Below are 20,327 nucleotides of genomic sequence, written 5' to 3'. Positions count from 1 at the left end.
AATTCCCACAATCCTAATCCAGTTTTTTAAAGCCAATCTGAGTTGGCAATTTAAAAAAAAAATCTTTATTGATATATTACCAAAGGTGATAGAGAAAGGCACTTAGGAATCCCCGATTCTAGAAAGAAATCCAGAGAAAAGGTGGTCAATTTCACAAAGATTTAAGCTCTTGGGTATTTGATAAAGATAGCGATGAAAAGCCTTAGGTGATGAATGGTCAGAAAAATCAACTATTAAAAACAAAGTTTCCACCTTTCATTTATTTGAAACAGCCATGATGTGGAACATTAAAGTGGGAAGGCACGACTAGAAAGAAAATGAAAGAACAAAATACTTCAGACAGCACAGTAGGTGGAAAGGAGAGTAAGGAGCGTTGTCATGGTAACAAGATAAAGCCCAGGCTCCTCCCTAAGAGAAAGATGAATGCTGTTTTTGTACACAGGTCTCTCCTAGCTTTTCTCTGGGTGTAGACTAATCATTTTCATGCCTGGGTGCACATGTGTGGGCATACACACATATATTGTGCACATTCATTGTTTAGGTCAAAAATCAGTTTAACCCTCTGAAACTTTAAACCTTCTACATTAAGGACATCATGCATGTTAGTATTAGAGAAAATAGAGGTGGATGGAGATGGATATTATTAGAAAGCTAGACTTAAACTAAATCAAGAGGAATTTTGAATCTTACATCACCATCATCTCAACAGCATCAGGAAATAAAGCATTGTAGGACAAAAGAATTCATCAATTTGTACAAACTGATGAACTAGGCAATCTTAAGGGAATAAGATAGTAGCAGCCACATCTATGGAAAAGGAGATCAGAAATGTAGATATGTATGTATGTACATATATATGTATAAGCTATATTATTTACATGTATGCCTATATTATTTCATTAGGTATTTACTTAGTATTTCATATAAAATATGGAAACATTCAGCATGAAACTATGGAAAATGAAAAACAATAAGATAAAACAATTTTTCTTTCTCAAAGCATCTGAGAAAATTTCTGGATGATATATGGATGAAGTAATCTCATTCTAATAAAAATTTAACACATTGTAGTAGGCTGAATGGTGGACCCCAAAGAAGATTTTTCCACATTCTCATCTCTAGAAACCTTGAATAATACCTTATTTGGAAAAGTTTTCTTTGTAGATATAATTAAGGATCTTGAGGCCATCATCCTGAATTATCTGGGTATCAGCTAAATTCTATGACTAATTTATAAAAGAGGAACACAGAAGAATGATAGATACAAAAGAAGAAGGTGATGTAAAAACACAAGCAGACATTGGAGGGATGGGGCCACAATCCAAGAAATGCCCTATCTATGAGAAGCTGGAAGAAATAATGAATAGAGTCTCCCCTAGCAACTTCTGATGGACTACAACACTGATAACACCTTGATTTTGGACTTCTGGCCTCCAAGATAGTGAGGATCTCTTGTTTTATATCACCAAGTTTGTGGTAATTTGCTGCAGGATTTCTAGGAAACTAATACCTCATGTAAATCCCATAATTCTCCAGATTGCTAAGGACAAAACTAATATAGGACTTTATTTATGCATGCACTTATTTATTTGGATAGTTAGTTGATTTTTAAACATAAATAATATTGATGGCAAGAGACAGGATAAAAATTTTGAAGGTGGTAAATTAATAGTTGAAAAATATCACTAGTAAGATATTTATATGAATTTGTTCACAATGGAGAACAAGTAACTAGCAGAGCTACATGAAAGTACAAAAAGTTAGCATTTCAGGGGTGCAAGTGCACTAGAGATTTGTGAGTTAGGGTTGTCAGTTAAAGTTTTACAGAAAAGATAAAATTGGAATTTGGACCTTAAAAAAAGTAGTAGGGGTTGGTAAATTAGGCTGACTGAGGCAGAGTCCAAGCAGAAAAAAAATCAGTGTAAGAAAATGTGGCACTGAGAAACTTTTAGAAATGTATGACTTAGTTAGATCTTATTATGGAAATCCTGTTCATTTTCTTTCATGTAGCTATGTAGCAGAATGTCATTATTTGCAGGTGATGCATGCTACATTATTTAGGGGCAAAATTTACTGATGTAGCTTACTTTCAAAAGTAAGAAAATGAGAGAGAGGAAGAGAGAGAGGGATGAAGGGAGTGGGGAGAGAGAAAATAAAGAGGGGGGAATCTGAAACTATGCAAAAATATGTTCCAAAATGTTAACAACAGTAAATAACCCTAAAGCTGTTCATACATTTCAATCAAGAAATCCAACTTCTAGGAAATAATTAGAAACTACAAATAAAGGGCAGGTGACAACCAAGTGCTCATTTGTAATGATATGCTGATATAAGAATTCAGAGAAGGGAGAGTAGTACATATGCTCTCAGCAAGACATTCGATCACAGATCATAATTTGTGACATAAACAAACCATATAATGAACCAAACCAGGAGGCATTTTCCACAATGCTAGCATTGTGTGGTTATAGAGCACCAGCCCCTAGCCTTTGTGCCCTAAGACATGGCTAGTGTTCTATGGCTATGTACTACAAGCATCTTATTTTACTAAATGTAAATATATCCTGAAAATGGCAGAATACAAACAAAGTGCTTTAATCACCTACTATCTAGAATTTTCTACACACTGAACCAATTTCAAAGTCCCTTCAAATTCTGGAATTTTACTATACTTAAATAATGCATGGAAATACATATCTGGAATCATAGTTAAGCACACTGAGATTGAAAAATAAAGTAGCAATGCATGCTGGACAACATTCATACAGTAGATATTTTTATCTAACAATAGAAAAACTCACCTTCCTCTTGGTATTAACTATCACTAAACTCCAGTAACTAGCAGATGTTTTGCAATAATTAGCAAGTTTTTATGTGCTAATAGTTTCTAAATGACAACAGCTAAGTAAACAAGACATTAAATTGAGTTTAATATCGCTAAAATACTACAAAGGAGTCTTAGCAATATATATATATATATATATATATATATATATATATATATATATATATATATGTAACAAATTATATACCATGGGCCAAATATTTAATGATAAATAAAAGATAAATATGACTCCTAAAACCAAAAGTAATCCATATAGTTTATCTGGGAATGAGAAAAAAACAGATAAATACTGTATACACAAAATTGGATACTCAAATTTATAGGCAACTTTCAAAGATAATTTTGACTGTATTTGGGTTTCATTTATACAGTGGATTAAAATTTAACTGTGAGCAAGATGGAACTTCAATATATAGCACAGAATGCTTATCTATAAAAAATAATGGTTTGAATCCTTGTTCAAGGCCTGTTTTCTTTTCTGTAAAATGGGAACCCTGAGAATAGTGATGGTTAATTTTATGTTAAAACTTAGCTGGACTACAGTGCCAGATATTTGATCAAACATTGGTGTAGATGGTTCTGTGATTGATTGACTGATGGACTGATTGTTCAGTTTTGATGAGACTAACATTTAAATCACTGGTTTTGAGTAAAGTACATTAACCTTTATAATGTGGATAGACACCTGCTGCCAGCAGTCTGCTTTTGGACTCAAACTGCAATTCCTCCTGTGTTTCCAGTCTGCTGGCCTATCCCATCAGATTTTGGACTCGTCATGCCTCTGTAAGCACGTGAGCCAATTTCATAAAATCTCTATATATTTACTAGGTATCTATCTATATATACATTTTATTGCCTCTATTTCCATGGCTAATACAATATTCAACAGGATTATTGTGGAGATTAAAAAAGAGAATGTATTTAATCTTCACAATACCTGAAATATGAGATAGTGCTAGATAAATTATTGCTATGGTCTACCAAAGGTCTAATATTGTTCTTATAGCCTTGATCCCAGTGGTTGTTTCTTTTAGGTCAAATCTACTCTATAGTTGAAACTAAACCCCAGGCATTCAAATACTTCCTGGAAATCTATCTTCCTCCTTTCTGTCTCAGACTCCAAACATGTTAGAAGAAAAGATGAGCTTTAGCTCTGCAATAATTACTGGTCCTCAACACTCTTATGGCTCAATATTAGTACCTGATAACTGACCTGTTTGAATACCTGCATTGAGCCACCTTCTGAATTAAGTTGGACTTCCAAGTTGTTTATGAGTTGATCCATATCTGGAAAAAATACAAGGGAAAGATAACTTTTAGAACAAGACCTAACCCACTCTGAACATACAGTATGCCACTTATCCTTGGTTACCCCTATATGTGTTCTGAGAATACACTTTTTCAGGATTTAATAGATACTTAGAGAGAAGTCATTAAAACATTCGGATTTAATATATTCATCAAGATAGCCCTGATGTGTTCCCAACATATTAGACTCCCACTTGCCCCAAATTCTGCATACAGGTAATCTGTTTCTTCCAACCTCTCCAACTTCATAGGAATATCAGCATAACTACATAATTTCCAGAATCCTCTCCTCCTGATCCAGTTCTTATTCTCCTGAGTTCTAAGCTCCTATATGGATATTGACCCAATTAAAATATCTATACATTGGGATTGAATATTCTCCAGAGAAGTATTTATCTGTTTACCTCTCTTAAATGTACAAATGGGGAGGGGGGGCTAATAAAAACTAGTCTTCCCTTTCCTCTTTAGATATCTATTCCTTTTATGAAATGAGAGAGTTGGTAGCCTCATTCAGCTGCCTTGAAACATCACAATTTTTCCTAAAGCACCTATCAAGTTCTCTTCTTCAACTAGATTTTCTTTGATCTGTGTATAGTCCAATCTCCCTAGAGAGAAAAACACGGTAAGGAAGCCAAATCCACAACTCACTTATGACTTGATCAGTGAGATATAAGGTCACATTAAGTGTTCCCAAGTCAATTACAATTATTTCCCTCGCCTATGACCTGATTACATTTCAAAAGTTCATAAATCTTAATTGTTTGGGATGTCAAATACACAGAAGTATTAATTTTAAAGGTCACATCACAACAGCCATTTAAAACATAATTCAGTTAAATACAACAAATACACAATCAACAAGGATACAAAATTATAATATTGTAACACAAAAATGTAAAGGAGGAACCTGAAAACAATTATTTCATTTGTTGAATGTCAAGAATTGAGAAAATCATCCCTAATTAGAGCAGAAACATACAAGGAGACTTAACATTTTATTTTTATATTTATTTTTTAGTTTTAAGTGGACACAACATCTTTATTTTTATGTGGTACTGAGGATCGAACCCAGCACCCCGCGCATGCCAGGCGAGCATCTCCAGCCCCGGAAACTTAACATTTTAAAGCACCATATGTCCAATTTTATTTAAAAATTCATGACATCTTTGATGCAGGTATATAAGAACTGTACACATGACCTCCATTCATTCACCAAACATAGATGCTGTGTGTCCAAGGCTATACTAGGAATAGGAACATTACTATGATTTTGGGCTCTGGGCCAACTAGACATGTGGAGAGCCAGAAAAATGTAGCAGAATCTTGTCCTGGTAGTCTGATGCACAAGAACCATTTCACAATTTTGACAAGGCCTTTTTTTTTTTTTTTTTTTTTTTTTAAAGATTCAACTCATCTGTCTAGAATGAAAGGATTTTGAACTATCTTCTGCATAGCCCTAAGGCTTCTATGGAACTTCTCAGGGGTGGTATAATGGAGAAAGAAGTATAGCAAAAAAATGAGAAAGAATAAGAACAGATGAGTCCAGAACTCAGAAAAATTATAATTTCCAAAATAATTTGAGCTCCTTGCTTTTTCCACTAATATATTCCAAGGACCTAGAACATTGCCTGATGCACGTTAGATGTTCAATAAGTTTATGAATGTTTTTGATGATAATGATAGGAAAAAGGCAAGGAAATATGTTTTCTAAAGCACAGGAATTGGAAAACAGTAGGACAGAATGAAAGAAAATTAGAGAGGGCATATAAGAGAGATGACTGTTGTATGATTAACTACAAAATAAGAGGTGTCAGAGAGGACAGCAAAGCATTTTCTGATTCCTGGAATGGGAAAATGGAGTGTGATGATAGAAAAACAGTGTTAGGTCAGATAATTCTTATATTGTCTACATTGTTGGAGGGAAACAAAAAAGCTGGAACTTGCTTTGTTGTTACCCGGAAAATTTATAGGAGAATGTGGAGAGAATTCAGTTGTCCCCCTGAAGTCACAACACCTTGGCTAAGCCTCATTTTTCTAGCCAGGACAATTTACAAGAGCCATGTTCTATCTGGTTTTCTTTAATTCCTATGGATTAAGAGAAAACAGGACTGAGGAAGAAGAATGACATTGAAAAACTATTTAGCTTCAATGAAGCTCGTTTTCTTTACCTGCCAAGAATGGGGAAAAATCATATTGCCTTTAAGTACGCATAACTGCACTCAAAACAATTCTTGGCATATAAAAAAGTCCTTATTAACCACTCTCATTACCATCACCACAAACATTACTATCATTATTGTTTACTTTGGTTCTGGGATTGAACTCAGGGCCTTGTGCATGCTAGGCAAGCACTCTGCTCCTGAATTTACAATCTCCAACCCTCATTATTACTGATGGTCAGAATCTTGAGCTGTGGCTCAGAATATCTCCTAGGTATCCAATAGGTCCTTTATACTCAATAAGCTCACAAAATGCTCATTTGTTTTTACATATTTTATTTCTAGCATCATCATCAAGCTAATCTATCAAGCTAAAAATCTGAGGGTCATTCAACTTTGACACCTCTCTCTCTCTCTCTCGCTCGCTCGCTCTCTCTTCAACTGGTCATCAGCGACAACAAATTCTACTCCAGAAATACCTCTTAAACCTGGATCTTCATCATTTGCCAGCCACTTCTCCTTCTTGTAAACTCCATATTGTTACTGAAGTGTGATAAAATGAGTGAGTTCTGGAGTGAGTGCCTGAGGTCAAATTCTGGTACTGAGACTTCTTAATAGTAAGACATTAGGCAAAGTTTCCCAGCTCCCTATGTCTGTTTTCTCATCTGTAAAATGGGAATAATATTAGTTCATAGAGTTATTGTGATGATTTGTAAAATGGGAATAATAATAGTTCACAGAGTTGTTGTGATTTATAAAGTTAGTAAGTGTTCAAGTGCTTACAACAGAACCTGTCACAAAGAAGTATTATCTCTTTTTCTGAATACCGGGTAAGCTCATCCATAGTTACCTACTTTTATTCCTCTCTCTTTTAGCAGAGTATCTCCTACATACTATGACCTAATGTCTGGTGAGTCAATGAATATATGATCATGGGAATAAGCAAAGTTAGAGCCACATCCAGAACCACAGCTGCTTATCTCCTAAAGCTTTAATAATAATTGTCAAGAAACTTAAAAATATCTCTTGCCCTATCTAAATTACAAATATTTTAGTCAAATGGCAAAGGGAATAGATGACAAATAGAAATGTCTCAGCCATTTCTGGTTGGAGCCCACTAACTCAAAGTATAAATAGCCAAATGTCATCAAATGAATAGCCAAATAGTCATTAGATAATTCTCATCTATATTCTACATGTTGGTAGGAGTGACTACAGAAAAAGGTTTTGGGAAGATGTAAAAACTTCTCTTTTAAAAATTTTGTATCTTCAATGTTTAGTCAGATAAAATTAAAAAAATAAGGAATTAGGGCCCACTGATGGTTTTTTAAAAAGCTGTTTTTGAAAAAGAGAGCTTTATAAACCTCTTACTTTATAGAGTCAGAATTGCTTCTCTAAGTATCTAGGAGAGATCAGACAGATGCACAGAAGCTGTCAGTGAGGGGAGTAGTGAGAAAATATGCACTGGTCTGGGCCATTCAGATGTGAATCACCCAGGCAGGAGGGCATCAAAAACAAAAATTACATACTTAAGGTAACTATAATTCTGCTTGGTTTGGCTCTTCAAGCCTTTGGGTTTAGAAGCTATATTTCCTGGTCTTTCTTCTAGGGGCAGGGATATTGCAGAAAGGAAATAAAGGAGAATTGAGCCACATCTCCAGTGGTCAATGTCTCCCACATGTAGGATAGAAGACCATGGGCACAGGAAGTTGATAAGATTATGTACTTCTGTCATGTTCCGAAGTGTATTTTTTTTTTTTACCCAACTGGCATTTCCTATAATGATCTGCTTGTTTTATGAAAGTAAACAGTGCCTCCAAGGGATAGGAGGAGATGGCTCACTAAGAAGACCACATCCTACCCTTTGGCCAACCTTGGAAGAGGAAAAATGCCTAGAGATGAAATAAGAACTTTGAGGGAAGCAAAGCAGAGTTATTAGAGCCTACAACTAAAAAGAAATAGGGAACAGTATACACATTTAAGAAGGGACTTAGTGCCTTAAGAGAATAGAGATTTTGGGCAATGCAAATAATAATCCCTCTTCTGTATCTGCACAGCTCTACAACAGGGAAAGAGATAGCATTCATATAATTCCCATTTCACGGATCACTGATTTGGAGGCTCAATGACAAAGAGTTTAGAAGTTCTGGAATAAGAACTTAAACTTTTATTCTCTTAGTGCCTTCTCACTACTTTTGAATACCTCAAATCTGGTGAGTACATTCTTCATGAAAAACTGTCTGCTAAAAGATCAAGTTTGAAGACAACAAAATAATCACTTAGGAGGACCTTATACAGATATTCACCTACATCCTCTGAACATAAAAAATGCTGAAACTATTAAAATATGAGAAACAATCTTTCAGCGTTTTGAGATTATAGATCATTTTTTGAAAAGTGCTACCTATATTTTTATTATTAGAAAAAATAATTAAAGGACTAGAGTACACATACATTTTAGATGGTTTATTATATATCTTCTAGGGGAATAGAAAGTAGTGTTAGGATGGGTCTTTACAAAAATCTTCAGGATTAAAGTTACTCGGTATCATGACATTAACAATGGAATGGTGATAAAAAGCTCTATAAAAGTCTGTATTCCCCAAGTACTTACTATGTGTCAGGTACTGTTCTGTGAAAATAATATTATCACATTTACTCCTCACAATCCTTGTAGTGATTACTATTATTTCCCTATTTTATTTTTTTATTTTTTGCAGTGCTAGGGATCAAACCCAGGGCCACAGGCATCCTAGGCCATCACTCTACCACCAAGTCACACCCCAATCCTCCCCATTTTAAAAATGAGCAGAGAGAGATGAAGTGGTTTATCCCCAAATCACCCACCTAGGAATGGCAGAAAGGGGATTTGAATTTCAACAGCCTGGAGCTATAATACAGCCATAATAAAGTTATAATGCATCTTGATCTGGAGGCAAATGTATCCCCAACTTCTGCTTGAAGCAGGTCCCATAACAGAGGGTAAATGGTTGCTAGAAACAAACTACCCAATAAAAGGAGATTGCAAGATCGTCTAATTTATCCTATTTCCTTCAAACAGCCTCACATCTATCACTTTGGACATTATCAGAAAACTCAATCTCAAAGAAATCCCAACAGTAGTATCTCAGTGGAAAAATCCTTATGACTTTCCTATGGAAAGATTTCAATATACACAAAAGCTGGAGGGTTTCTGAAGTACTTAGTCCAAACACGCAGCAGGTACTCAGAAGTGACCTCAAGACAGAAAACCCTATAACTTGCATTTCCTGCTACTTAGAATGAGATAAAAGAAAATATGTGTGTGTTGGGGGCAACTGGGATGGTAAAAAGAATAGAAGTTTAAGAGGAAAGAACACATTACCACAAAAATGAGTACAGTCTGACAGCACATACCATGTGTGAATTTCAGTGACAGAAAGAATGAAATTGAATATTACACCATCACAACAGTTAGTCAAGTTTGAAGTAGTGAAGTAGTGTGAGGTAATGAAAAGATAAGGTGATAAGATACACCAGAACAAAGCTGGATGATTTTGTGCAAGTCATTTGATCTTTCTATGCCCCAGTTTCTCATACACAAAATGGAAATACATCCTCTCATTTGGTTGTCAAGAAGATAAATCATGGTAACACATATAATCATTTGTTTGTAAGACATAATTGTAAGATCTCAATGTAATTTTTAGGATGATTTCTGTCAGAAAAATCAAAAAATAAAGTACAAAAATAAAGTCATATTTTAAAGATCCAAATCAGTTAGAGTAACAATTCCTATCTTATTATTTTTGATATATTTATCTCTATTTCCTATGACTTCATATTCTATAGTATCACCTGCATGGCATCTAATGCTTTCACATATTTGTCCTCTCCTCAGATGCTGATGTTAAGCCCAATTTTCTTTACTACAAGAAATAAAACAAATATGTATGACTGATAAATCACCTTGAAATGTGCTAGGGAGTCCTCATTCTGAAAAAAATAAAAGCTAAAGAGAATGATGATAAACTCCCATATGAGTTTTGGTTTTAGTTTAATCACCAAATTGTTAGGTGACCTTGGGCAAGTCCTATCACTTAATGTGGAAAGCGGAAATAACTTCTTCTCACTTACATCACAGGATCCTTGTGAGGATGACCTGAAAGAACAGATTTTTAAAAATTGCACAAATATAACCTCAGATTTCTAGAATTAGTCCCTCTGTCCTCAAACACCATCAAACAGTACATTTATGTTCAAATAATAATCTTACATGCAATACCCTGGTGGAATTTTATTTATGTATGTATGTATGTATGTATGTATGTATGTATGTATGTATGTATTGGTAGTGGGGATTGAACCCAGCTGTGCTTAACCACTAAGTCACATCCCCACCCCTTTTATTTTTTATTTGGAGACAGGTATTGTTAAGTTGCTTAGGGCCTCACTAAATTGCTGAGGCTGGCCTCCAACTTGTAAACCTTCTGTCTCAGCCCCCTGAGTCACTGGGATTACAGGTGTGCACCACCACACTCAGCCAGTGGTAGAATTTATAATAAAATTGCTCTAGTTAAAGAAGGCAGTGTGAAATAAAGGGAAAACAATTTAACTAGGAGCTGGTAGACTTGGATTCTAGACCAAGCTCCACTGTTACCTTTACTCAAAATGTTATTGAAACTACTTTCTTTTTCAGGCCCCTTCCAGTTATAATATTCATAAATAAATAAATAAATAAATAGAATTCCACCAGGGTATTGTATGATAAAGTCATAGATGGAAAATCCATATTAATCATCCACGTTTCTGCTGAACCAGTGAGGTTGATGTCAAGAAAAACAATTAAATTCCCTACAAACCACTACGTAAACTTGAGTTTCATTCCAATGGCATTAAAATTATTATGGATAATTTCAAATGCATACAAATGTAGAGACAGACTCCTATGTGTCTATTCCCAGCTTCAAATATATTCAATTAAAGGCAAATCTTATTTTATTTGTACTCCAAATTACTTGCCCTATCTCAGTGGATATTTTTAGGTAAATCCTAGAAACTATAACATTTCATTCCTATGATATTTCTAACAGGGGATATTTAATCTTCACAATTGTCTGTGAGATAGCTACTATTGTTGATCTCATTTTCCACATGAGGAAATAAAAGGTCAGAGAGACTAAGTAATACCAAAGTCATAACAAATTGGTTAGTAACTGAAGTCACAGAATTGTTTCTCATCAAGATGTTATAAATTAAAATATGATTAGCTGAAAAATTTTCAAATACAGGAAATTTCATTTAAAAAGAAAATCTATTTCTTGATTTTCTGAACACTTGACAGATCTCACAACATGGAGCATACACTGAAAAAATATTTGGAGATGATCAGTGGCTGCTTCCTTTAGACATGGCATTCCTCTCTTGGTGAGCCCCTAAGCAGTTCAGCAAGACCCTGTCTCTAAATAAAATACAAAAAAAAAAAAAAAGGCTGGGGATGTGGCTCAATGTTTAAGTGCCCCTGGGTTCAATGCCCATGCGAAGAAAAAAAAAGCATTAGAAAGTAATGGATGCTGTTTCAGTGAATTGTAACTTGAAGTTATGAGCCTTTGAAGCTATGAGAGATTACTGAAAATGGAACAGTCAGAAAAAAAATACCCAAAGAATTGTTTGTTATGAAGTGGAGCTTGAAGAACTAAAAAAAGTCCTAAAGGGAATTCAAATGAGAGAAAAAGCAGATTATAAACTCTATGAAGACAAAGAGTCCCACTTAAAATTATTCACCACTATAACCCCGGCTTTTAGCATGATACCTAGAATTTTGTAGATGTCTAGTAAAATGACTGGGCAAAGAAAAGAGGAATAATTTTTTTAAATGTGTTTTAAGGACAATATCCTGGCAATAATCCTCAGAGAATGAAGAGGAGGAAGAATCAATGCAAAAGTAGAAGCTAATTGAATATTCTATTTATTTTATGGTAAGAACTTGCAAAATTGCCATAAATTCAATACCTAGAATGGCCAGACAGTTTAAGGTCGCCTAGGCCAGATGAGGAACACAATGAACAGATAATATATGTCCTGTCTAAAAGGGGTAGAGGGAGCAGTTCATAAACTCTAGGCAATTTTTGCCAGGAGCGAATACTGGCTTAGTATCTTCTGATTATTCTGGAAAATCTTGAATTCTAGAATTTTAAAGTAAAATCTGATCTGAAATGTTGGCAGTCAACCAATTTTTAAAAGTCTGAGACTAGGAAAATTGACATTCTGCTATGTTAACACTTTTACCCCCAATGTGAATGTATTTGGAGACAGGGCCTTTATGGAAGTTATTAAGGTTAAAGAAAGTCATAAGGGTAGGGTTCTAATCTGATAGAATTAGTGTCTTTATAAGAAGAAACACCATAGAGTTTTCTTTCTCTCTCTCTCTCTCCTTGCATAAAGGTCATGTGAGTATGTAGCAAGAAGGCAGCTATGTAGACAAGGAAAAGAATTCTCAAAAGAATATGAACATACTGGCATCTTGATCTAATATTTCTAGATTCCAGAATGTCAAAAAAATAAATATCTGTTGTTTAGCAGACTCAGTCAGTGATATCTTGTTATGACAGCCCTATTCCTCTCATATAGAACTTACAAAGTTGTTATTGCTCTTACAACATTGCAAAAGTTTGGAAAGAGCCTGTCAATCCATAGAAAACTGTTTAAATAAACCATGGTTCATCCATATAGTGAAAAACTATGCAGACACACAAAAGAATGAGACATATTCTATGTATTGTATGGAAAGATCTCAAGTATATTTTTAAGTAGACAAAACAAGTTGTGGAACAATGTGTAGAATGTGTTACCATTTGTGTTTAAAGGGAAGTGGGAGTATACATATTTATTATCTGACCTAGGTTAAATATCCCTGAAAATACTCCTTATGAATTGATAACTGTAGTTAACTCTAGTGAGGCAAAAATGGGTGGCTAGAAGACAGGAATAGGGGAGAAAGTCCACTGTACAGTTTTGTGTATGTTGGATTTTAAGCTCTGTGGAATGCATTACCACACCTAGAATACATTTTTTTATTTTTTGGTAGTGGGAATTGAACCCAGGGTGCTCAACCACTGAGCCACATCCCCAGACCTTTTTTTAACACTTATTTTTTAGTTGTAGGTGGACATAATACCTTTTATTTTATTTTTATGTGTTGTTGAAAATTGAACCCAGTACCTCAGGCTTGCTAGGCCAGTGCTCTTCCCATGAGCCACAACCCCAGCCCCATCCCTAGCCCTTTTTATTTTGAAACAGCGCCTTGCTATGTTGCTTGGGGCACTGCTAAATTGCCAAGGAAGGCTTTGAACTTGCAATCCTTCTGCCTCAGCCTCCTGAGTTGCTGGGATTACAGTCATGCATCACCAAGCCCAGATAAAATATATTTATAAATGAGAGTTTTCAAATTTTAGGGGAAATATACATGTGAGCTGTATTTGATCCATAGGCTAATTTTTTTTTGCACTGCTTGCCTAAATTCAGGGGGTGGCAGTTAGAAGAAAAAAGGAAAGTATGTACTAATGCCAGATACAAAGAGGAAAAAAAAAGCCTTTGGCACTTAGGTAGATGAGGAAACAGAGAAAGAAGGAAAAGTCTGATGCCAGCATTTTGAGCATCAGTTATAAGAACCGTAACAACTACATTTTCTTGCCGCTTACTATGTTTTCATGCATTCTTCTGTTTAACAAAATTAACATATTTATTTCTCATTGCCACTCCATGAATTAGTTTCTATTATTATTCTCAGTACACAGATGAGAACAAGTACAAAGTTTAATTAAGTTCCCTAAGATTATGATAATGATGTAATGTAACTTTCTTAACCAGGGAAGTAGAAAGGAGAAGTCTTGAATGATGGATGGATAAGAGTCTGGGGCAGCTGGGCATAGTAACGCACACCTGTAATCCCAGTAGCTCAGGAGGCGGAGACAGGAGGATTGTGAGTTCAAAGCCAGCCTCAGCAACAGCAAGGCGCTAAGTAACTCTAAATATATTTTATTTTGTATTTTATTTAGAGACCCTGTCTCTAAATAAAATGCAAAATAGGGCTGGGGATGTCACTCAGTGGTTGAGTGTTCCTGAGTTTAATCCCCAGTACCAAAATAAAATAAATAAAATAAAAATCCCAGAGTTTGATTTGCCCACATATATATATCCAATTCATTTAAATACACAGACAATATCTTTTAGTACAGCATCTTTGTTCCAAACATTTATATCCAACTTCCTGTCCCATCAATCTATATTCCTCTCCCGCAAACACACAGAAATATTTAAATAAAACAAAATAAAAATGATGAGACCTTCCACTTATGAAATTTGTATTACATGTCAGGCACTGAGTCCAATTCTTTACTTAGATTATTTATAATCACAAATTATAATATAATTTTAGAGATGATAATGAGAGACTAGGTAATGAAGCTAAGTTGGGGATAATCAATAGATTGGAAATGTGAATTGTAGGTATAATGCCTAAATCAAAAACATTAGTGTATACACTCTACTTAGCAATTAGATGGCAAGTGTACTAGATGATCATTTTGGTCAATCATCTCAATCAAGTTTTCCTTCATTTACAAAAAAAAAAAATGGCATTTTAGAACTAGACCTTAGACAATAATCTACAAAATATGTACAAAGCATTTACAAGGGAAAGGTGATTAGCTAAGTATTATAAAGATACAATGACATTACGTGTCACTGAGTGCCTTGGCAGTCGGAAAAAGGGGTAAGAGCTTAGGTATGTAATGCAGGACAAAAGAAAGAAGAAGAATGAATGGTTGATATTCCCCATCATCAAAAACAATCTGGAAGGATGAACAACTTGACTGGGCTTGATATATTGGTTACTAGAATTCAGATATCTGAACCACTAAGAACTTCATCTCTAAAATTCATATACTAGCCCAGCATGGTAGTGCATACTGAGGTAGAAGGTTTGCAAGTTGGAGGCCAGCCTCAGCAACTGAGCCAGACCCCATCTCAAAATAAAAAATAAAAAGGTTTGGGAATATAGTTTAGTAATAGAACACCTGGGTTCTATTACTAAATGAGAGTGAAGGTGATGACCTAGTTGATGTTTTTCTCCCAATGTTTCTGTTACTCTTAATGTTCTTTCTATTGTAACCTGAATGCCTAAGCAAAAGGGACCTACAGTTCCCTAGTGCTATGAAAGTAGAGACATGAGTTTTATCTTGAGAATTGACTAGATAGATGCATTTGTTGCTTTTACTTTTAAAGTTATATTTCTGCCCTTCTTATGTTTTCTGTCTGCCTGTTCCCTAAGCTAACCTGAAGACACTGTTCCCAGTCTATTCTCTTTGTCCCCAACCTTTACCAAAGATCAACGACTTTCAGTAAGGGTTTCCCTCAAACTTTAAAGAGTAGGATGAGGTCATTTATGTGTCACTGTTTTTTGTTGTCCAAAGGTCCCAATGGCTATATTGTCCTGGTTAAGTTACCCAAAGAATGAGGGGAAAGGCAGTTTAGTGGCCTTTTCTCTTAGAGCTGATAAAATCCAGTGGGAACAATGTTAAATCAGAAGCAAATAAAACCTATGTTCTAGCCTCAGCCTTTGGGCAAGCTAATTCAATCTTCCTAGGCCTCCTTTCAGTTCACCTAGGCGGTATTTTAAGGACAGCAAAGTACCAATTCTATCATGAGTGCTCAGAGAAAGAGTACCAAACTGAGTAAGAAAAGTGAAACTAAGATACAACAAGTAGCAGTCTGTGTCACATACACTATGGTATTTAATTTGCCTGAATGTCTTTTGAGATATAATTATTAATCTGCATTCTGTAGAGAAAAGCAATGCCCAGGGTCACACAACTAGTTAGGGGTGGTAGTAGGGTTTCAAAGCAGATATTTCTGTTACTGTCAAACCATCACAGTTTTTGTTAGTTTAAAATTCAGATTTGGCGATTATTCTTTTTCCAGCTATTATTACTCTTGCTGACAGATAGGTGCTTAGTATATGTTTTTCTTCACAATGAAGACAATATTAAAGAAATATGACATCGTTTTCTTGGCTACCTGTTTGTGTTTATTTTCCCCAAAATTCTTATGGTTAAAACAAAACAAAACAAAAACCTACACACATAAAAAGCTCCACCAAGTGGCCGAGCAAGTCCATTAGCTCAAGCAATCGCAGCAATTCGGCCCAATCTTCCACCTACACAGACGAACCAACCGCCTTGGCCACGTCTTAAAGGGCCCGGGCTGGGCCTTAGGCTTGGGCTTCCTCCTCCAACCAAGCTCAGCCCCTCCTTAAAGAACTGGCACGCCCTAAGCAGCTCCTCCCCTGCGGCTCCTTCCAGGGTCTCGCGATTCGTGTCCCTAATAGCCCAGGTTCCCACTTTAGCCCCCTGCCCCTCCTCCTCCTTTTTAGAAGCATTTCTAGGTACCCGCTAGTGCCTGGCGGGGGGCGGGGGCGGGGGTTACCTGGTTCGGCTTTCTGAATACTGTTCTTGCTGGCTGCGACTTTGGCTATGTGGGGTTAAGTCAAAGACAAACCTTTACCGCTTAAGGGGGATTTGCGAGCATTGAACCAGGGTGGACTAGACAAATCCATCCATTCTTGTCCTCTTTCAGTACTTTCACGAAGCCCCCCAAAAGTATCTCTTCCCCTTCTTAGCCCCTCTTTGCTCAACGCTTTAGCAAAGTCATTTCCCTTGAGTTTCATTTGATTCCACACAGTGTTCTTACCCTTCCGCTTCCCGCCCCCGCCCCCTCCACTTCTAAAACCCAAAGAGAAGTGGGTGTGTGTAGGGGGGAGGGGTAGAATCTAGACGGAGGGGATGAGAGTGGGTGGGTTCTAATCCCGGAGTCACTTACCGCCCATGTCTCTAGCTGAGGACTCCTGAAGTGTCCGGAGCTCATGCCGTCCTCCAGGAGGTTCATACCCCTGAGCTGATCGCAAGACAGCTGCTCCCCTCACACCCGCCCCTGTCTGACAGCGCGCCAGGCGACTAGCTCTAGCCTTCTCTTTCTCGGCCCCCCACCTCCCCTTTTTCTCTTGGCTGGAAAATGGGGAGGAAGGCGAAAAGGGAGGGAGTCGATTCAGCCCCAGCTGGGCCACCCTTAGAACAAGGGAAACAAAGCTCTCAAGCATCCAACCCAAAAATCAGGGCCGGCAGAGCAGACTTTCTAAAAAGAATCCTCCCCCTGCAGCTTTTCCTCGGCTAAAAATAAAGTGGGTTTGCTGGGCCGAAGGGGCCAATGCTAAAGATCCTCCGTTCCCCTTTTACCTCCACCAATTTAGTTCCGGCCAAGCCCACTCTCCACCCATCCTCTGAACTCCGCACACCCTTGAAAACGAGAGGGCCGGGGGTGGGGGCTAAAAAAAAAACCCACCCTAAACCTCAAAACACTACTTGAACACAAAGTTGAGGCAGAGAAGGAATCATTCAAGACAGGAACGTTCCCCACGAGGAGATACCATGAGAGGATCCCTTCACCACCGCGGTTGCCGCCGCACACCCCAGCGCCTTCCTAAAAAGAAAGAAGGGAGGAGAAAATGCCGACGATTGGTCGAAACATATAGAACACCAGCCCAGGGAAGGGGCTTCAGCGAAAAACGGCAGCAACTCTTGCGGGTCTTCTGGGGCGGGGTTTCTTGGAGGCACCTAGCTGCACCACTGGGGACCTCGAGCCCCACACGGGTCAGAACCTGAAGTGCTCTCTGGGCAACCTGAGTGGGTGGAGTGATTCCGTCTTTCTCCGCCCGGCTAGGCCCAGAAGAGAGGTGTGACTATCGTGAGGACTCCACCTAGGGTGGAGTTCCTTAAAAGGGACAAGCGGCTGCTAGAGGAGAGAGCAAAGTAGGAGGAGGTGGAGAAGGGTGGGGCTGAGAAGGCGGAGGGAGAAGGAAGGGGTTGGGGCGGGGCCCTGGGCGGAGAGAACTGGCCTCGCCCCTGGCGGCTGCCTCTCTGTGTCTCCAGCAGCAGCAGGTACAACTGGAATCAATTTCAGTTCCTTATCCGTCCCAGAAAGAAGCTTGTTAACACACTATTCGGTCATTTATCTACTCGCGTTCTGCTAACTCTCAGGGGAGGATGAGGGGTGTAGAGACTGGGGCTGGGGATGCCTAGGAAGAAAGGGACAGGGAAAGGAAAGATATAAGAAAGCTGGCTTACTTCGCTTAGCATGATATTCTCCATTAAAGAAAAGAAAAAAGAAAACTGGCAACTGGAAGCGATATTTACCCTCCTAGCTCTCCATGGTAACGTGTGACACCAGCAAGGACACTGAGGTCACAGTGCCTTCTCAGGGAGGATGCTAAGAGGAAAGGAGATTGGAGCTGGTTGCATATCTATCTAGTAACAGAGGAGGGAAGGAGGTAAAGGTAAAGGAGAGGATGGGTAAGAAGAATTGCAAATACTGTGTGGCCCAGCTGGGAGACTTAAGAAAGGCGTTCTCAGTCTCCCAGATACCAGATCTCTAAGAATAGTGTTCTCAACCCCCTGGGACCGCCTCTCAGCTAGGCATTGGCGAAGATCCCTGTAGAGCTGCATCCATAGGATAGGAGCCACATTTCCAGGATTTCTTTGCCCTTGCCTGAAAGTCCTTCTCTAGTTAATTTTAATGGGAGGTCAGGAAGTAACAAGCAACCACAGCCCCTTTTCAAGTAGCTCTTGCCTACCACAATTCTTCTAAAGAGGAGGAAAGACAAGAGACACAAGAAACAAAGCAGAGGAAGGGAGGGAGCAGCAAGGAAAGAGAAATAATAATAGTTGCTATGGGTTCAGCACTTAATATGGGCAAGTCATTGGACTAGGTGCTTTAACATTCATCATTTCTCTATTTATTCCTGGCAACAACTCTGGAAAGTAGGTACTCTTGTACCCTCCTTGTCTCCTTTGTTAATTTAAGGAAACAGGGTCAAAGTCCAGTACTTCACAACAGGTAGGCCCACTTAATTATTATTTCTGCCTGCATGCCTTCTAAGAATCTCATTTTTCATCCTCATCTCCCCAAACATATTTTTCTTTCTCCCATAGTTTAGCCACCTAAATGACATCAAGACTGGGGTCCTTTAACTTGCTGTGGTCTGGCCCCTGTCTACCTTTCCAGCACCAGAGCTTTTACTGCTGTCCTAGGTCTTCCCTGGATTGCAAATCCCTGAGAATCCTGGCCTGTTTCCAACCTTACTTTTTTACCTTTTGAAAATTGTTGCCTTATGGACATACATGATGGTGAGATTCACTGTGGTATACTCATATATGTACATAGGAAAGTTTGGTTAGTTTCATTTGACTGTACTTATCCCTTCTCCTTTCCCTCAATCCCTTTCCTCTATTCCACTGATTTTTCTTCTATTTTGATGGAATCCCCCTTCCTCAGTTTTTTTTCTTTTCCCCTTATTTTGGACTAGCTTCCACATATCAGAGAAGACATTTGACTTTTTACTTTCTGGGTCTGCATTATTTTACATAGCATGATGGTCTCCAGTTCCACCCATTTACTTACTGGCAAATATAATTTCATTCTTCTTTATGGCTGAGTAATACTCCATTGTGTATACATACACCACATTTTCTTTATCCATTCGTCTCTTGATGGACATCTAGGTTGGTTCCATAGCTTGGCTATTAGAGTCACTTTACTTTTTGTATCTGAAATGGCCTAAACTCTCTGTCTACCTTCTTAAAAGGACTAACTCAAGGTAGCTTTCCTTCTTATTTATTTCTTTCAGGCAAAATTTCTTCCTCTTTGCCTTCTTCACTCCAAACACATATTTGTTTATATAATTTCTTCCCTTAATAAAGTCTCTGAGGTTAGATACCAGATACTATAATATCTGTAACTTGGATGACAGGCATTATTATGTTTAACAATTATAATAGTTATTGAGCACTATGTGACAAACTCCGTTGTAGAGCTCTTTATGACTATTAAATCATTAAAAATTCTGTGAGTAGGGATTACTGAAGGGAAAGTGAGAAACGAGAGCCGGGTAAGTGATAAATGAAAGAGGGAGACCAGGCAGAAAT

At 37.5% G+C, this 20,327-nt stretch overlaps 1 protein-coding gene across 2 annotated transcripts in view; it reads right to left on the bottom strand.

Annotated features, from left to right (window-relative positions):
* Positions 1 to 18,111, bottom strand: part of Klf8 (KLF transcription factor 8) — a 39,101-nt gene extending 20,990 nt beyond the window's left edge. Inside the window, exons 1-2 of one of the 2 annotated variants that reach the window (XM_077106408.1) lie at positions 17,170 to 18,111; positions 4,059 to 4,132 (exon numbers count right to left, since the gene is read on the bottom strand). In XM_077106408.1, coding sequence (XP_076962523.1) covers positions 4,059 to 4,132; positions 17,170 to 17,446 — 351 coding nt within the window. In that variant the 5' untranslated portion in view covers positions 17,447 to 18,111. The remainder of the gene's footprint in view (positions 1 to 4,058; positions 4,133 to 17,169) is intronic. The other variant, XM_077106409.1, reaches the window with a different exon arrangement.
* Between the last annotated feature and the right edge of the window lie 2,216 nt (positions 18,112 to 20,327).

This window comes from Callospermophilus lateralis, chromosome X (genome assembly GCF_048772815.1).
Source record: "Callospermophilus lateralis isolate mCalLat2 chromosome X, mCalLat2.hap1, whole genome shotgun sequence".
Lineage (NCBI taxonomy): Eukaryota > Metazoa > Chordata > Mammalia > Rodentia > Sciuridae > Callospermophilus > Callospermophilus lateralis.
This window is presented reverse-complemented; position numbering and strand designations above follow the sequence as displayed.